Here is a 17695-nt window from a genome sequence, read left to right on the forward strand (position 1 = left end):
ACTTATTTTTTTAAGTGTTTTTATTTTTTGTGAATATTATAAATTATTTAAGGATATGTGTATATATAAATTTAGCCATCCTACCTATCATTTTTTTTTTTTAAAACGTTATTTGAATAAACACCACTTAGATTAAAAGTTCATTACAAACCATTTTTGTTGTGCCTGCACACCACTGGCAATGCAGTCCCATGATGTTTCCTCTGTTCCCTCATTAGATATATTTACGATGAAACTTTAACTGTGCAGCTTCTTAAAATTAGTAACATCCTGTTGGGAGTTTTCTTAACTTGATGACTTATTTTTCCTTCCCTCTCACTTTGCCTTAAGCACTTTCTCACCGATGGTTTTAGACGGGAGACTTGAAGGGCAGGCAGTGTTTTTTACGTTTAAAATTCCTTTCTGCCTTTTATAGACAACGACGGGGTTGAATTATACCTCTTTCACCTCGGTTTTCAACAGCCTAACGGCTTCCTGGACTTGTCACCCTCTTGGTTTGAAATAATTCTTCACTGTGTCAGTCCGGCACATTTTCCATTATTTTATGTTCCAAGCCCCCATTTGTTTTTGTAATGCTATGTTTTATAGTCTTTCCTGATCCATTCCAGACACGTGTCAAAACCACTGGACTCGTCTCTTGCATATATTCTTTAAGGGTCATCTGTTTGTCCAAATTGTTATCTTGTCTCTAGATTTAACATATTCTGTAGTATAGATGTTGCTGCAGTGCTTTAAAGTAAAAAGATGAGACATTTCAATGGGTGGTAGTTCTGGTGATTTGGAGGTAGAAAAAAACGTGGTCTCTGTGCATATTTATTTCTCAGTTTTTGCCACACACAATTGGGCACACACAGTTATTGCTTTCCCAACTGAATCGGGTTGTCTGTCTTGAAGCTTGCCGCAGTGCTTGCAAATAATACGATGGAATTCGTTCGTTGAGAGGTACATCTCATGAATTGAAAAGGAAACTGGGTCACAGTCCATGTATATTCATATCTGTCGTCGCACGCGCAATCGCGACATGCAGATAGTACTTTCCCCGTTGAATCGGGTCCAACTGTTAACGCGGGCCGACACGCCCATGAAAGCCAACACGGGATTCTAAAAAGCATGCCGACCATACCTTCACCTGACAGCACTCTACCTGTGCCGACACTACCCATTCTTTTAAATTTTTGCGGTTTTTGAAACGTGACCGGTTTTTGAAATGTGACCGCAGCATTTGTTGTTTGTGAGTAATAACGCCCCTTTGCCCCCCTTGCATCTTTTAAGCAATAATCATACTCGTGTAGGTTTAGTCACTGTGTACAGTTATGCAATTTTATTGCACTCTGCTGAAGTTCAATAAGCGCATGTTGCGTATTGTGAAAATGTTTTTTTGTTATTCTAGGAGAGCTTTACTAAGACTCGAGGCTAATTTTCAGGAGGGTATTGCATTAGGATGTGTGGCCAGTTCTCTTTTTAAGTAGCGGTTGACAGTATATTTAATATATATACTTTACCATGATGTATCACTAGCAAGTAAAATATGAACTGATCCTGGGTTCCCTTCACCATCCCACACTGACCAGCGTGGTGAGGCATCGATTAGTGGATTTCCAAGGGATTGGAGCATACGTTATTATTTTTATATTCTTCATTGTATGTATGAACATAATTGCTGTTATACGGGAAGTAGCATGTTTGTTCTAATTTAGCTGTTTGTTATACCCAAATTGTGCTGTAGATGGCAGATAAATGTTGTAATCCCTTGACCGAATGTCCTCAAATTGACCAGTGACCGCCCATGGGCTGACGTTGGCTTGTGTTGCGGCCGAACCATATAAGCACTCGCTGTGTACATTTCGAGCAATCTGTGTTTATAATAAAAAGAAAATGGTTAATACAAGAAAATATCGTGACTGTCACTGGGATTTTTTAAAAGAAGTAAAAGTTACTCAACTTTTTAAAATGTACATTTTATTTTCATGTAGTTTTGAGTAGTTAACCATTTTCCGAAATGGAATTGTTTTAAAACAATGTTTCTGAGAAGACAACTGGTGTCGGACACTGATTAAATGTTTTGTTTTCACATTTCCTTGATTTGAGCCATCTATGATTGGGTAACATTTGTGACTTCAATTATATTTCTCCTTTTGTCTAACTTGCTGCATTCTATTAAGTTATTTTAAAAATATCAAAGAAACTTCTATTTTTATCTTGGTTGTGAGTCGGTTGGGCTTTTTTAAAGAATGCACAATTAAATAAATATCCAAACATTATCAAATCAACAGTGCTTAACATACAGCCCTTTGCCAAGCCACATTTGGATGAAGGCCTCCCATGCCATTTTAGCCATGGGGGTTTTTATCATACTTCACGGCTAGTCAACACAGGTTATTGAATGGGTACATTGCCCAGGACCGGTTCAGATTGAAGTTAATTTAAAACTCGCTATACTGTATATGTTGCAGTATACCATCTACACATATGAACTAGGAAGACCATTTATAAGCATTACACATGATATCAAAACTCAACACTTACGCTTGAGAAGTGGAGGCATTGGGTTGCCCGATGTGTCGGTGACACAGGACGGACTGAGTGCTAAGTGGATGTTCCGTGTGCGTATCCCCGCAGCGGCGCGTGTAAATGCCGCGGCCGTCCGGAGCCCACGATGAAGAAGACAAGCAGACCACCGAGCGCGGCCGCCCCTCCGTCGGGGCCCACTAAAGGGCCTCCGCACGGCAGTGCCGGCGGCAACGTGGAGCGTGCCCCTGCGCCCTCGCACGGGCACGGCGGCGTCAAGGCAGCCAAGGCCTCTGCGGGGAGCAGCGGCATGTCAGGACTTACTAAGGTACATCGTGCCCGTCGCCCCCATTGTGCGTGTGTGGTGGAAAGAGTGCCGCCTGGCTTGGGTCACATCACGTGATTTAATGGTAAAATGTTTTCACAAGGTAAAGAGGGTATTACTGGCAATATCATTCATGCTACCGTTTTCACTGTAAACGTATTAATACTGGAAAAGGTTATAACAACAAAATACATTCTTTACACAGTATAGATAGCCTCACTGAGTACATTACACAGATTATAGATTTTTAAAAAGTACTAATGAAAGCCTCACTGTGACTCAGGAATTTTTTTTTAGGAGGGTCCTGCATTTGGATGTTCGTCCATGTGCATTAATGAGTATTTTACACGAGGGGAGAAATACTAACTGCCTCGAGAAAATCCACGCTTAGGAGGAGCACCTCCTAAACACTGCCATCTCCCAGTCCACTCGCAGCCCCACGCTTATAACTCCTCTAAAGCCCTGGTGGTCAATTCACCCATCAAAGTACTAACCAGCTTCAATAATCCCTAGTTTCCGAGATCTTACGAAATTAGCCACATGTAGGGTGATTTGGTCATACAAGTAGTGTCATATTACTTTTGTTACATATGTTACATTTCTTCTGTTGGTCTCTACAAAGTGATACCAAGACCACAAGTAATGGTATTGCTTAATAATGGTAGTGGTATACACTTTAAGACACGTAATATATACACCGTATGATTTTGCATGTAACGCAGAGCTTTAGAAGCAAGGGTTTGAGGGTTATGGAGATTTGCCAAACTTCTAAACCTGCTAGACTGCAAGGTAGCCTGTAGATGGCAGTACAGCTAGTGTCTTTGTGTTTTCACGTGTGTGGTCCGTTGAGTAGTATCCATTCCTGTGTTGTTTTCTCTAAGGAACTCGATTTCCTTCCACATGCAAAGCGCTCGTCACAAAAGGAATTGGTCAAATGTTCCATTGCAGAATCCTCCCAAAAACGTGTAATGGCTCAATGGAAGCTTTCCTGGGTAAATACATCTTTCATGAGCCACAGAATAAATATAAACTATTATTACTTTTAACTTTTCAATATGAATAGTAAAATCTACGTATTTTCTACATCACATTGTTGGTGTTATAGGTTTGGTTCCTCATGATAAATATTGTTCTTACTCGCTGATCAAACATTTTTTTGACACGTTTAGTAATTTTTAGAGTTAATTTATGTTTATCTTGGAATTTTTACGTGTAGTTTTACATGCTTTCTCTCCGCGAAAGGCATTTGGAAACACCTTGAATGTAGTTGGAACCTCGCTAAAACTCACAGCCTTCTTGTGAAGGTGCCGGTGCACAACACACGAGAATGTAGCCAGTCTTGCCAGAATAAGTGCAGTGTGTGTGTACATTTGCCATTGGAATAGGCTGCATGGAAAACTTAAGACACCTTGGCATTGCTGTTGTCTTTGCCTTCTCCAATCAATTGAACACTGTTGCAGTGTGCCAAGTAGTTGTTTAGCACCTCGTAACTCTAAACCATGGCAACCTGGTTCCTTTTACTGTTAGCAGCATTCTAAGAAGCAACGGCGCTCTGCTCTCCGTACACCTACCAGCTTTATCACAGTAATTTTCCTATGTGTTATTGTCGTACAGTGCTCGAAACAACAGAGAGAAATCGTCAACTATTAATAAAAGTTACGCTTTGGCTGGAATAGCAATGGATATGTGGTAAAAATAAAAGTAGTTTTCTTTTGTAATACAGGAATGTACTTTAAAAGTAATGAATGTGTTTTGGCTGTTGGCCTAGTGCTTAAGAAGACTTTTTTTCGTGGGACCTGCGGGCGTGTGCGCGCGTGCATGTGTACACGTGTGTGTGTGTTATGCGTGTGTGCATGTGTGTGCAGAGCCAGAGCAGGGATGACCTGCTGGGCGGCAGCAGCAGCAGTGTGGCTGCCCAGGGCTGTGCAGCTCCAGCAAGGAAACACTCGGTGCCCTCGGCCAGCGTCACAGACCAGAAAGCTAAAGCCACCACGGGTAAGGCTATTCATCCCGTTTACTGTATCTGTTTCATTTTGCCTATAACCAAATTTGCCATTGAGCACATCACCTGGAATGTGTCCGATTTTGTTAGCGCCTGGAAGCTAAGCAGGGTTGGGTCTGAATAGTGCTTGGATGGGTGACCGCTATGCACAACAGGTTGCTATAGGCTTCTGCGGAGCTATGTTGTGAGCAGTAGAGGGCAGTGCTGTACTATGTTTAATAATTTCTACTACCCACGCTCCAGGTCTTTACCAACCCGCACCGACTAAAATGATGAAGTATGGTAAAATAACTGCCGTAACCCACACGGTGTGGGTAGGTCCTCATCCAGCAGTGGATTGACAAAAGTAATGTATATGGATGTATCGTAATCATCACAATCCATGGGCAGATAAAACAAAGGTGTCAAACTGCACATTTCATAATTTGTTTCCACTTTCCTCTGTCTTGTGCCAATATGCTCAAGTCTTGCACATCTTTCTGACACCAATCTTTTATGTTGTCAATCCCTATATCTCCTGTATTTCATTTACTTGTCTCTTATAGTAGAGTGTTTTCTGCTCTTGAAAAAAAAATTCCAGTGATCCATAAATGCGGTATCCTCCACTACAGCTGTTTTCTTTGACAAAATGACAATGACTGTGCAGTAATAAGGAGTGAAATGGGCATTCCTAATTGCGCTGCCAGCTGGTTTCAGCATCCGTCACAATGGCAGAGCTCGTGAAACATTTCCATAATATGTTGCAGATAGCTTTGTTGACATTTAGTTTGGTCGGTGCTTGCAGACCAAAAAGGTTTGCTTTAATTGATTGCATTAATTTTTGTGAAAAATTTAGCTATCAAAAATGCAAAGTTTCTGGTGTTTTGAGTATGGTGCCAATAATGAATAATCATGGTAGAAACATTTGTGTTATTTTCAAATAAATAATAATCCCAACATGATGTAATTTTGCACGATCACACAAATGTTCCATATTGACACAGCTGCTCAGAAGGATATACTGCATCTTGATTAAGATAGTGTGATATGAACCATGTGTATCGTATATCTATATTCAAAATAACTATGTATTATCCTGGTAAACACACGCAACGTTAGTGCAGAAAGCTGTGTTTGTTTGTAGCCGCGCAAAAAGTTACACGGGTTGAAGTATACGTAGCATAAATCGAAATAACTGACCTTGAACTATTAACCCTGGCAGCAGAATGGTTTCTCCATGGAGCAAATTTATTATATTTTCACAATTTTTTTTCTTTTCATCGGAACAGCAGCAGTGAGCTGTTGACGTTATGCGTATATAGCTGCCGTGCGACCTCAGTCTCGCGGAATGCATCTGTGCAAACAGGCAGCCGATCCCTCCCTCCCGCCCCTCTAGCATCGGGCGTTCGTGTGGAAGAGCTTCACTCCCTCCCTGTTATTGTGCTGCTTGCTCGGCAGGAAGCGAGCAGCTGCAAGGCCTTCCCAGGGGGAGGCCTGTGGCCAGGGCGCCGTTCACTTCCATCGCTGTGGCGGATTTTTTTTTGTTTAATGTAAAAGTTACCACTGATGTTTACATTTGTAAAAACAGGAAGGCTTGAGCGTGTTAAGTTTATTAGTTTAACCAGGTGAGAACTCAAGAGACCAGGGTATTCTCATTTGCAAGAGTGAACTGGGTCAGGAAAATGACAAAAGCGATAAAATAAAATAAAGTACAGCAATGAAGAAATGAGAAATTATGGAGGAATAAAAAAAAACTGAAATTAATTTTCCAGAAGCAGTTGCCAGCACGTGGCTTAGCAAAACGTCAGACATCGTGCCAAACAACACTCAGTACAAAAAGACATCTGAGAGCTATGCGGTACAACCGCGAAAACCTACGCAGTGGTATATAACAAAAGAGTTTCCCCACTGTAAATTAGTAAGGATACCAGCAGTCGAATGCTTGACGATTTGAAATTGGAGAGAGCTGTTGCCATGTAGTGATTTGGGGCTACTTGGTTACACTTTGTTGGACAGTTCCCAGGAGATTGCATAAGGAAATTAAATATCCCATAGCAACGTAGGCCTCTTGTACGCCACCTGCGTATAAATTGTCAAACAGGGGCAGATGCCCTTTTTGAAGAAAACAATGGGCTTTTAAAAACATTCATTTATTATTTACAGAGGGGTGGGACCACACCGAGACGTACAGTATGCAACCCGATTTTTTTCTTCCACATAATGGCTTTGCATTACAAATTAGCTCAGTTAGCCTGCACAAACAATGTGGGAGTGATTAGAGTCTCCGAAGACACAATGGGGCCAGTGTGCCGTGCAAGGGAGGGCGTACTCTCTACACAAAGCGGGATCCATCTCGATACCGGGTTACACAGAACAACAGAGGCCGGTGGAGGAAGCAAGGTGAGTTTTAATGTCCTGTTAGGATTTTTTTTTTATACCAAACTCCCGATTTGTATAAGTTGTTGAGGTTGTACTTGATAGTCATTAGGGTAGTGATTTGACAATATGGAGACTCGTCTGTGTCATCTGTTTTCCTGTAACAAGTTGGGTAATTCTCTAGGCGTTGGTCTGAGCCAGGACATGTGTTGGGCAGTCATTTACCAAAGTGCCTCGCTCACCCATGTCAGCGTGACAGGTGTAATGACCAATGTCTGTCTGCGCATGAGTTAGGTATGAGGTGGTGTTCAGCCTGAGGGTAGTCTGCCTAGTGGCAGTGTGCTACATGTGCTAGACAGCTTAACCCTCCTGCTGTCCAAAATATGCCTTTTAAATTTTAAGAGGTTTTTTTGTTGTTTCTTCTGTGAGTTTATACACGGTGGAAAACGAATTCCAATTATAATTATTAATCTCTAACTATATGTATCAACTAAGTAGCATTTCCCAGGAAAAACAAACTAACTTGAAAACAATAATCCAGTTATGATAATTAATTTGAACTTTTAAACCGAGAAGCGTTGTTGGGATTAACATTTATTTCATTGCGGTTTCTTGAAAGAATGGGCATAACTTTGTGAAGGGTAATGTCAGCTGTTGAAAGGGTTAAATAATATCTAAAAATGGCTTGGGGTTCTGCATACCTTCAAAATGATGAGCCCAAGGACGCGTTTCCGCCTTGCACCAGATAATACACGCGACATCCTCTCCTTGTAATGATAACTTTTAAAAAACACCTACTTGTGGGAACGTGTGTGACTCACGGTTTAAGGAAGCTTGGGCTGTGGTGAATAAAAGGTGTATTGCTCTGTGTTACCTGGTTTAGAATGCTTTTTGTCATTCTTAGAGCCAGGGCTGTACATTGTTGAGAGCTTAAAGCGGAGTTTTTTTGTGTCGGCGCACAAGACAATAGCCTCCTACGCCTTGAGGTCTCTCAGGAAGTTTTAATTTGTGTTCAACATAACGACAACAGCCTCGGCAGAAACAGAGAGAAGAAATCTTTTTCTGTTTCGTGCCGCAGAGTCTCGTCAGATATGTGGTGCATTTCTTGCAGAGGTATGAGATTTTAAAAATGCTTTTTCGGTTTCTTCACGTGTTCACGTACTCTTCCGTTGTCATTGTAATGTATTTTGAAAGACAGTACTGTTTTACTTTTACTGTCGAACCTGTTTTGATGACACTGCTTGAGTTAAAAATGTATTGTCTGTTTTTCGTTCGCTACAAAGTTTCATGTGCGAGTGCTTCTTATGACTGAAATAGTGTAAGCGTTCATTATAAAGCCGTTAATTAGGAAACATTTTTAAAATGTACTTGTTACCAGCCCAATGGTTTTACTGGACATCTGTGAAAATACTGTACATCTGTGAAAAAGAGCTGTATAGCTCATTGTATTCCTCCAGTACTAATACATATTCTGATTCTGTTTATTACAGTCTCCAACTCGCTAGTGTCATCTCCAAGTTGTACACTCTTATCTGACTGGCCTCTCTAGTTATGTGCCATGAAGACGGGCCATTGCCCGGAATATCATCCGTTTGAGGCCGTGTTGTTGAATGTAAAAGCTTTATTAGTTGATTCCAATAATTTCCGAATAATTGATGTATTACACCATAAGACATGAATTCGTTACAGCGAAAATCACGCATTTTTCAATGTGTAACATAAACGGAGAATACAGATTACAATTAAGAGCTTATCAAGATAGACATCTCTTTGGCAAGGGAGACTAAAGTTATTTTTCTTTTCAAATTAAACCAAATGTTGTTAAGCATGATGCGTAACATCTTGCTTCACGTGCCCGGAGCTGTTACAGAAACAATTCAGTTCTTCGGATCCATCCATTTCCTGAATTAGCTACCATCACTTGGAGCTTCTGTAATGGAATCTGCCAACATGTGTAGCGAAACGTTTAATATCGTGCTGAACAACACACGACACAACCCGAAAACACATCGGAGGGCTACATAGCACAACCACGAAAGCTTACCGCAGTATTACATTGCACTACCGTAGTCTCTAAACGTTCAGTTCCCAGTCTCGCTCCGTAATTTGCTGCTGTAATCGGTGGGCGCTGTTCCACCGTAGGCATGAGCACAGCGGCAAAGCGTGCCGCCGCCTCCAAGGACTCGGCGTCGGCGTCCCGCGACAAGGCAAAGGATCGCCTGCGCCAGGGGACGAGCAAGAAATCCTCATCAGGGCCTGCGTCGTCGTCTTCATCGTCCGGGCCCAGCACGAGCGAGCATGTGGCCTCACGGCGTCCGTCGCGCAGCCGCCTCACCGACGCGGGCGATGCTACGCGGCCCGGCGGTGGCGGGCGGACCCGGACGGCCGCAACGGATGGGCACGTCCAAGGTGGTAGCGGCGAGCAGGCGGCGCTGGAGGCGCGCGTGAAGGCGTTGCTAGCGTTAGCCGAGAGCAAGGACTCGGAGATCGGCCAGCTGAAGGGGCAGCTGCGTGCCATGAAGGCGCAGCTCGGCATGGAGGAAGAGCTCGAGGCAGAGCCTGAGCCTGAGGTGGAGGTGGAAGCAGAGGTGGAAGCCGAGGTTGAGCCGGAGCCAACTCAGGCGCCTGCGGCGCAGGGCATCTCGTGCGATGTGGAGGCAGCACTGGGCCAGCTGATGGAGCAGAATCGTGCCATCCGCGGGGAGCTGAGCCAGCTGAAGAGCGAAAACCGCATGCTGAAGGACCGTCTGAATGCACTGGGCTTCTCACTGGAGCAGCAGCAGCACCTGCAGCAGCACCACTCTGAGCGGCTGCAGAGTCTGGGCATGTGCGGCGGTATCGACCCGCTACCGGCGTCGGCGTCGTCCCGTGAGGGCTCGTCGCGTGGCTCTCTGGAGGACCTGCTGAGCCAGGATGGCAGCAGCTGCTGCACACTGGGAGAGTCTCAGCCGCTCAGCAACTCGGTGGACAACCTGGACAGCGAGTCGAGCGAGCTGCCGCCGTACGGGGGCGCCACTTCGAGCGACGATGCCCTCGACGCCTCGTCCGAGTCGGAGGGTGGCCCCACGCCTGCCCCGGACGTGGAGCGCGACCCGGAGCCGGAGTTGGAGCTGCGGCCGGAGTGCGGGCAGCCGCGGGTAGTGCAGGCGGTTGGCAAGGCGGGTGTCGGAGGGGCAACCGGGACGAGTGAGGTGTCGGTGGCGTGCCTGACGGAGAAGATCCACCAGATGGAGGAGAACCAGCACAGCACGTCGGAGGAGCTGCAGGCCACGCTGCAGGAGCTGCAGGATCTGCAACAGGTGTGTGTGTATTCTTGGTTCTTTCGGTAAAGTCCCGTAGAAGAGAAATAACAAAATTATATTTTTATTATTTTATTATTTCCATTAATAATATTCTTTTGTTGTTTCCCTTCTACATGACTTTACCGAAAGAACCAAGAATATGAATCCCTGCAGTCACGAAAGCTTTAAATCAGAATTTAGGTGCGTGTGTGTGCTTTCCTACAGAGCCTTTTTGCTTTCTCAGCTTCCATTAATGTGATTAATTTGTGAATTGTTTTGGCAGAAAGCAACGTCAATTTACGTGTGGACAATAAATGCTCCCTACTTGCTAAATTTATTCTTGGGCAATGAAACGTAAATCTGCTGGGCTAATTAGCCGATTGCGGTTCTTTGCATTCAGCTAACACCGAGTCTTATTTTAATGTATCATATGGGGTCTTCCGTAAATACATACGTGTTTTCCATGTTGTGTTTTTAATTTAATCGCATTTCATACTCAAGTATGTTCATACTTATCAGTATTTTGTTTTATTTAGCATGACGTACAGTTTTTTACTAAGTGATGGACTTGAAATGTTTATCTTAAATGCTAAGTAACAGGCATGTCGCGATCGACCATCCTCACGATTAAAATAATTGTAAGGGTTTGAACTTTGGTTCAAGTAGTGTAGTACTCCGTTCATGCCTTTAGTAGATGCAAGTGTAATGTGACCAAGTACGTCATATGACAATTCAAATATAGTTCATTCCTTCATGCGTAATTCGGTCTTTAATTTCCTAGTCACTGTGCCACACAAAAGTAGGAGAAGCATGAAAATGAATAAAAATCGATACACCGTCACATGCCTATTATGTCAACACAACACCGTGACCGGCATTCCCGTCGGCGACAGGTGGCGCAGGAGCTGAGCAACGAGAACGAGCGACTGAGCGAGGAGCGCGCCCTGCTGCTCGAGTCGCTGTGCCAGCAGGGCGAGCGCCTGGACGAGCTGTCGCGCCAGGCCGACTGCTACCGCGCCATGCTGGCCCAGGATGGCGGTGCCATGCCACCGTTGCAGGCCGGCGACATGGGCGCGTGCGGCGGCGCAGCGGGAGACGCGCTGGGGCTGAAGAGCGACGGGCGCGTGCAGGAGCTCGAGAGGGGCTACCTGCAGCTGGCAGAGAGCGCGCAGATAGAGCAGGAGCAGCTGCTGGGGGTCCAGCAGAGGCTCACGGCGGCGCTGCATGCGGCAGAGAACGAGCACGCGGAGGCGGAGAGCATCATACAGAACCTCAAGGTCTGGTGCCTAACCGGTGCCCGCTTCCGCGCTTTAAAATATTCAGTGAATTTCAATAGCGTGGTGTGGGATCTTGTGCAATGCTCCTGGCAGTTGAATCTTTGGTTTAGCGTTACATCCGTTTGCGTGCGTTGTTTGCTTGAAAGCTTGCCATGGCCTTCACGCGCCAAATCTGCTCACGTTCCTTTTTGTGTGTGCCCACGTTACGCACCTGTGTGGGATTACGTCGGAGACCGTGGCCGTAGCACTTGCGTACGTTTTTTGCTTGTGCGCGCGCGCTCGTGAAAAACTCCCGTCTTCTTGCCTCACCGTGGTGGTGACGCAGGAGCGAAACCGGCATCTGGAGCGGCTTTTGGAGGCGGAGCAGAAGAGCAAGGCCCTGCTGGCAGCATCCCTGGAAGATTACCAGGCGGCGGTGACGTCCGGCAAGCAGGAGTCCGCCCGCCTCAAGGGACACCTGGACGAGGAGAGGCGGCGTCTGGCCGAGCTGTACTCGCTGCACAACGCGGGAGAAGACCTGGACCTGTGCGTCCTCCTCGACTCAGCGCGGGCCGACAAGGAGCGCCTGGAGAGCATGTGCGCCAACGTGCAGGAGGAGTTGGAGCACAGCCAGGCCGAGGGTCACAAGCTGCAGACCGAAATTGAAAAGGTTCGTGTTGTTATTGGGCAGAGGGAGATGGCTAAGTTGCGTCGAATTTGTTATTCCGTTAGTTGTTTGTGCTTGATTGTTAATTTAGTACGCTTAGTTGTCGGTGTACATCTACGATTAATTTCAGAAAGGTGAAAACTTATTTCTCTTATGTTGTTTGGTTTTAATGACATAGGTTCAGTTATGCAATGTGCAGTAGGTTACAACATGTTTTGTTTCCTTTGATTTGGTTGAATGATTGTCAGGCATTCCCTGGTTGTACCATCCTTAAACACTTCAACACTAACACATTAGATGGATGTCATGTTGCATTCTGCATTACTTTTATTGGTTTCTTATGAAGTTTTCGAAAGGACTAACATTTTTCAAATCATATTTTTAAGTAAGAAATAACTGCCAGGCTTATTTTAAGGTGTAGTGTATACCACTATGGTACACCACTTTGTACACATTCTCAAGCCATGCAGGTCATGTGTATTATTTGACCATACTTCTCTCTGCTGGGCAGTACGGGTTGGTGAAGTCAGGGAGCCCCCAGGTTTTGGAGCATAGCGCAGTCAAACAATGGAATTTTCGGCACTGCCCTCTGTTGACAGTAGAACTCCACATCGGCCTATAACAAACAGCTGTGCATGGTGGTTGCTTTTTCAAGCACCATCCAGGCTCAAACATTGCTTAGCTTCTGAGCTATAATAAGATCTGTGGGTGATTTTATCATCGGCAAAGTAAATTTCAAACACGTCCCATTTTGCGGGAAAGTTGAAATGAAACACTTCCCCCTATTTTTCCTCTGACGTTTTCGTCCGGCGCGTGCAGCTGTCGGAAGAGCTGAACGAGGAGAAGCGGCAGTGCTCGGAGATGGCGCGCACGCTGGATAAGTTGCGCGGGGAGCTCGAGGAAAAGGAGACGGAGATTGCCGACATGAAGGAGACCATCTTCGAGCTGGAGGACGAGGTGGAGCAACACCGTGCCCTCAAGCTGCATGACAACCTCATCATCTCCGAACTCGAGGGTGAGACGTCGTCTTCCCTACCCCCGCAACCTGCTCACTCGTGAACCATGCGGAATGTTGTTGTTTTCCTTGGTGTCACCGGTGCGACAAGTAGACATGTGACAATTCACGCGTGCTGAATTTGATTGGCGCGATTGAGGGTCACGATTCTTTTCAGGAATCGGAGTTGTGTGTTTACCCCAATTAGGCTTCATGTAGCATATAATTCTAAACTAAAACTTTTTTATTTTAGCAGGTAAGGCCCACTGAGCTATACAGCTCTCTTCCTGAAGCGACTTGGCCACAAGTGATAGCTCAATGAAGTGGCGATCATCATCAGCTAGTGCCGCCCTCTTTCCAGAGTTCGCAGTGTGCAGCATAGCTCTTCCATTTCTGTCTTGCCGCCAGTCTTGTTGTGTTTGTTGATCCGCATGTCATCTGTCCGTCACTTTTCTGGTCATCTTTGTGATCGCTGTACATGTGCAACCTTTATCAATCCATCCAGATCATGGGGGTTACTTTTGTGGATATTTATCCATACTTCAGGCTGGTCATTTGTAGGTTGGGAGAGAAGGTCAGTGGGGAGCAAAGATTGGGGAGCAAAGATTCGGGAGTGTAGAAGTCGATGACAATAATTGTATTGTATATGTTATTATTCCAAGAGGATAGTTGAACTGAAATGATGCGGAATGAAGAAGAGGTGGTTTTAGCTTCTAATATGTTGCTTCATTATATTGGTTTTGTGTGCTTTGCTGTTCTTTGTTTAGGCACTGTTCGAAAGCTGCAGGACCAAACGCACGACTATGAGCGGGAAATCAAGATCCTCAGACGCAAGCTGCGGGTAATCTCATCATCCTTCTCTTTGCAAAATAATATTTTCATTGTACGCACGGTACATTTGCACATGACCTTTTCTCCTTAGACTGTATTATCGTATTGATTTCCGAATTTCATAAGATGCACGCCTAATTTGGTCTAATGTATCTGCAGTCGTATGTTGAAGTAGAGATGTCTCACATCTCATGGGCAGTTGATGAATCAGCCGAGCGGTTGCATGATTTATAAGAAACCCATTAACAGCGCAATTGCAACTAAATGGGATTAACCCTTCCGAGTGCAACAAAAAATGATTCCACCCCCTCCCTTAATCAAATAAATCATTCCTACGTTTGGTATTCACATCATTCTGATTGCACAAGGCTGTCAGGAAGGCGCTTTGTTTAGGACAATTATTTTCTGCAGTAGTTTCACAATCGGGGGGGGGGGGGGACGATGTTGCCGTGTGTTTTTCCCCAATCAAGTAATTTGGACCACGACGCCGAGACTCCTTGCCTCCTCGTTTTTAATAGCGTCACGTAATCTTTGACAGCCACTGTAAAGCAGGCGGCTCGTATATACAGCAGACACTCGGTTATCCGCGCTAATGACACGGATGATTCTAAATTGCGGATAATCTAAAAATATAAATTTTCCGTGGGTCTCTATGCCAAAAAACACTAATATAGGTATACATTTTTACTCCAATTTACATAAAATATCCAGTTTCTGATTTGAAGTTAAAACAACACGCTAACATTTCTTTGCCATCGCACACTTTCGTAACTTTAAACTTATAAAATAAATAGTCGGATAAATCACTCAAAATGAAGCACAACTGACGATTTTGATTGTTACTCATTTGATTTAGAACAAATACTAACGATCGACTGATGGATGCGCATGCTCCGTGATAACACTTTTCTGCTCCCGCGCAGAAGATTCCGCCCAGTAAATGGATAGCAGTGCCACGCCAATCAAAATCAATCAAACTGCCCACTGTTGTAAAGATGTGCAACTACTGTACTGTAGAGACGATCACGTGGATTTTGGATTAACCGGGGCACGTATTTTATCAGTTTAAACACGTGACTTGTAATAAACATTTCCAAAAATAACAATGTATAACTTGTTTTCAGATGATCAATTTGGGCTTAATGGAAAATCCACGAGTTATTCATTTATGTTTCAATCTCAGGTGCGCGGTTAATCCACAAATTGGATAAACCGCACGCGGATAATCCAGAGTCTACTTATCTGGTTTATACACCCACGGTATTAACCAGGGCAAACCTCTGGGCCTCGTACTGTGAATCTCTGCAAAAGACGAAAAGCGCGCAACCGCTCGGCTACATCACCTCCCGCCATGTTTACCCGTGGTGAACGCAGGATGAATCGGAAGAGTGGCGGCAGTTCCAGACCGACCTGCAGATGGCCGTGGTGATAGCCAACGAGATCAAGGCCGAGGCCCAGGAGGAGATCGACGAGCTGAAACGGCAGCTGCAGGAGGAGCAGGAGCGGAACCATAAGCTGTCTATGGAGTGCGAGGAGCTCAAGAACCGCAGGCACGAAGGCCACCACAAACGTACCACACAATGGGCTTCCATGAAGAAGTAGGAGAAATAAGTCGATAACTTATTTTCGTCAAAGTTTACCACATTGATAACTCGAATTGAGTAACTTGACTGTTAACTAGCCCGCTGACATCGGTGTAAATTTAAATGTATTCTTAACTGCCCACTGGTGTCAGTGTATCTTGTGTCTTGTTGAGAGCTGTCTATAATTGAATGCAACTTCTTCTTGGTTCTTTCGGTAAAGTCACGTAGAAGGGAAATAATAAAAATAAAACATGATTTTATTATGTTATTTTATAATGTTTTATTTTTATTATTTTATTATTTCCCTTCTACGTGACTTTACCGAAAGAACCAAGAAGATGAATCCCTGCAGTCACGAAAGCTTTAAATCGAAAAATTGAATGCAACTTATCACTCGTAGATTGTTTCTCCTTACTCACTTAAACAAAAATACATAAATGTAAAGTAAATAATGTGCAGAATATTTCTTCTTATTTTTAAGACAATTTTTAATTGACTAACCCCAGCCATGAGCTGCAGTTAAAGTGATAAAATAAGACAAACTAGGGTTAGGGGTTTTGGCGCTGCTGACTAATTAATGCTGTTAGGTCATGTAATTGATGATGTATGACTAACATCATATATGTTCATATCCTGTATATATATAAGTATTATTACTGAGTTAACGTCTTCATGGACAACCCAATCCACATTTTAAAAGCGGCAGAGTCTCGCTGAGAATTAAAAGAGAGAGAAGTCGACTGGTGAGGTGTTTGGCTGTCACTTTTCCTCCTGATGGATGGTATCATTACTTCTGTGCTGACAAGGCATGAGATCATCTCCATTAAGATTGATAGCGCTTTGAATTGTTGCCATTTGTTTTGCGTCTGTTGCCTTCTTGCCGTCTGTTGCCTTCTTGCCGTGGCAAATGTGTAGATTCCAAATATTGGCATTTGCTTTGCCGTTCCCTCTTATTTTTATCAGTAGTAAATATTCACCTATGTAGTTAATCCAATATGTAATATCAAGTCCGTGGTGTGCCACTGGGTGCGGTGCTGTTTTCGAGAGACGTGTTTAAAATTAATTGAAAAAGTAGCTTGAAACCAATTGGCATTATAATTGCCTACGGATATTGTCGACGGTCAATATGGCTGTATGCCAACATGAATGAATGTGGTACATCGTGTACCATATCGGTTTTGTTCCTTGCGCCTGTTATAGTTGTGCATTGTAATTATATGGTCAGCTGTACAATCAAAAGGCATATGCCTTTTTTACAGCCGCTGCAGGATATGATTCAGGCAGGATCGGCAATGGATACGTACTCACGATGCGGTGCGTGTCAAAACTCGTGTACGTGCAAACAATTTCAAAGTTTTAGGGGGCTATTGGCTAAAGGGTGGAGTGGGGCGGGGATCCTTAAAGGGTATTCATTTATGGTGCAATACAAGTGGCTCGTGTGCCCTGTAAAAAAGTTGGAATAGCAGTTTCCTCCATTTTGTCACCTATATTGCTATTCGGCATCTACCAAGGCATTGAATTGTGAATTGAAACGGATTCTTTCACGTGCGATAAGTGCGTTTCATCATGAATGTCTCTCTTGTGAATTTATCATATTAGATTTATGCCAATTACATCGAAATTGTATGGTAATTTTACAAAGAGGCTAGTTCACTGGTAAAAACTCAAACTCCACGAATGAAATGGAAAAAAATTAACCCGTAAAAACAAAGTTTTTCACTATAAATCCTTTATATGCGTGGCATCGGTTTTATTTTATTATTCATTTCTGTTTTTCTTGAGTAAGAGTTTCATTTTTATCACATTGGTATTTTAAATAAAATATGAAAAAAATTTTTTCCTAAAAAGTGAAAAATGTAGGAAAAAAATTTTCACGAAAATAAATTGTCACGC

General features: G+C 43.9%; 1 protein-coding gene across 6 annotated transcripts in view; it reads left to right on the top strand.

Moving 5' to 3' along the window:
• The window catches only part of SPECC1L (sperm antigen with calponin homology and coiled-coil domains 1 like), a 35581-nt gene that overhangs the window by 2477 nt on the left and 15409 nt on the right, over positions 1–17695 (top strand). For 4 of the 6 annotated variants that reach the window (XM_078611868.1, XM_078611866.1, XM_078611869.1 and 1 more), the window contains exons 2-9: positions 2620–2836; positions 4699–4828; positions 9333–10489; positions 11365–11748; positions 12074–12397; positions 13214–13409; positions 14156–14229; positions 15594–15817. In XM_078611868.1, coding sequence (XP_078467994.1) covers positions 2657–2836; positions 4699–4828; positions 9333–10489; positions 11365–11748; positions 12074–12397; positions 13214–13409; positions 14156–14229; positions 15594–15817 — 2669 coding nt within the window. In that variant the 5' untranslated portion in view covers positions 2620–2656. The remainder of the gene's footprint in view (positions 1–2619; positions 2837–4698; positions 4829–9332; positions 10490–11364; positions 11749–12073; positions 12398–13213; positions 13410–14155; positions 14230–15593; positions 15818–17695) is intronic. The other 2 variants (XM_078611871.1, XM_078611872.1) reach the window with 1 other exon arrangement.

Source organism: Lampetra planeri, chromosome 37 (genome assembly GCF_965212315.1).
Source record: "Lampetra planeri chromosome 37, kcLamPlan1.2.h2, whole genome shotgun sequence".
NCBI classification, from domain to species: Eukaryota; Metazoa; Chordata; class Hyperoartia; order Petromyzontiformes; family Petromyzontidae; genus Lampetra; species Lampetra planeri.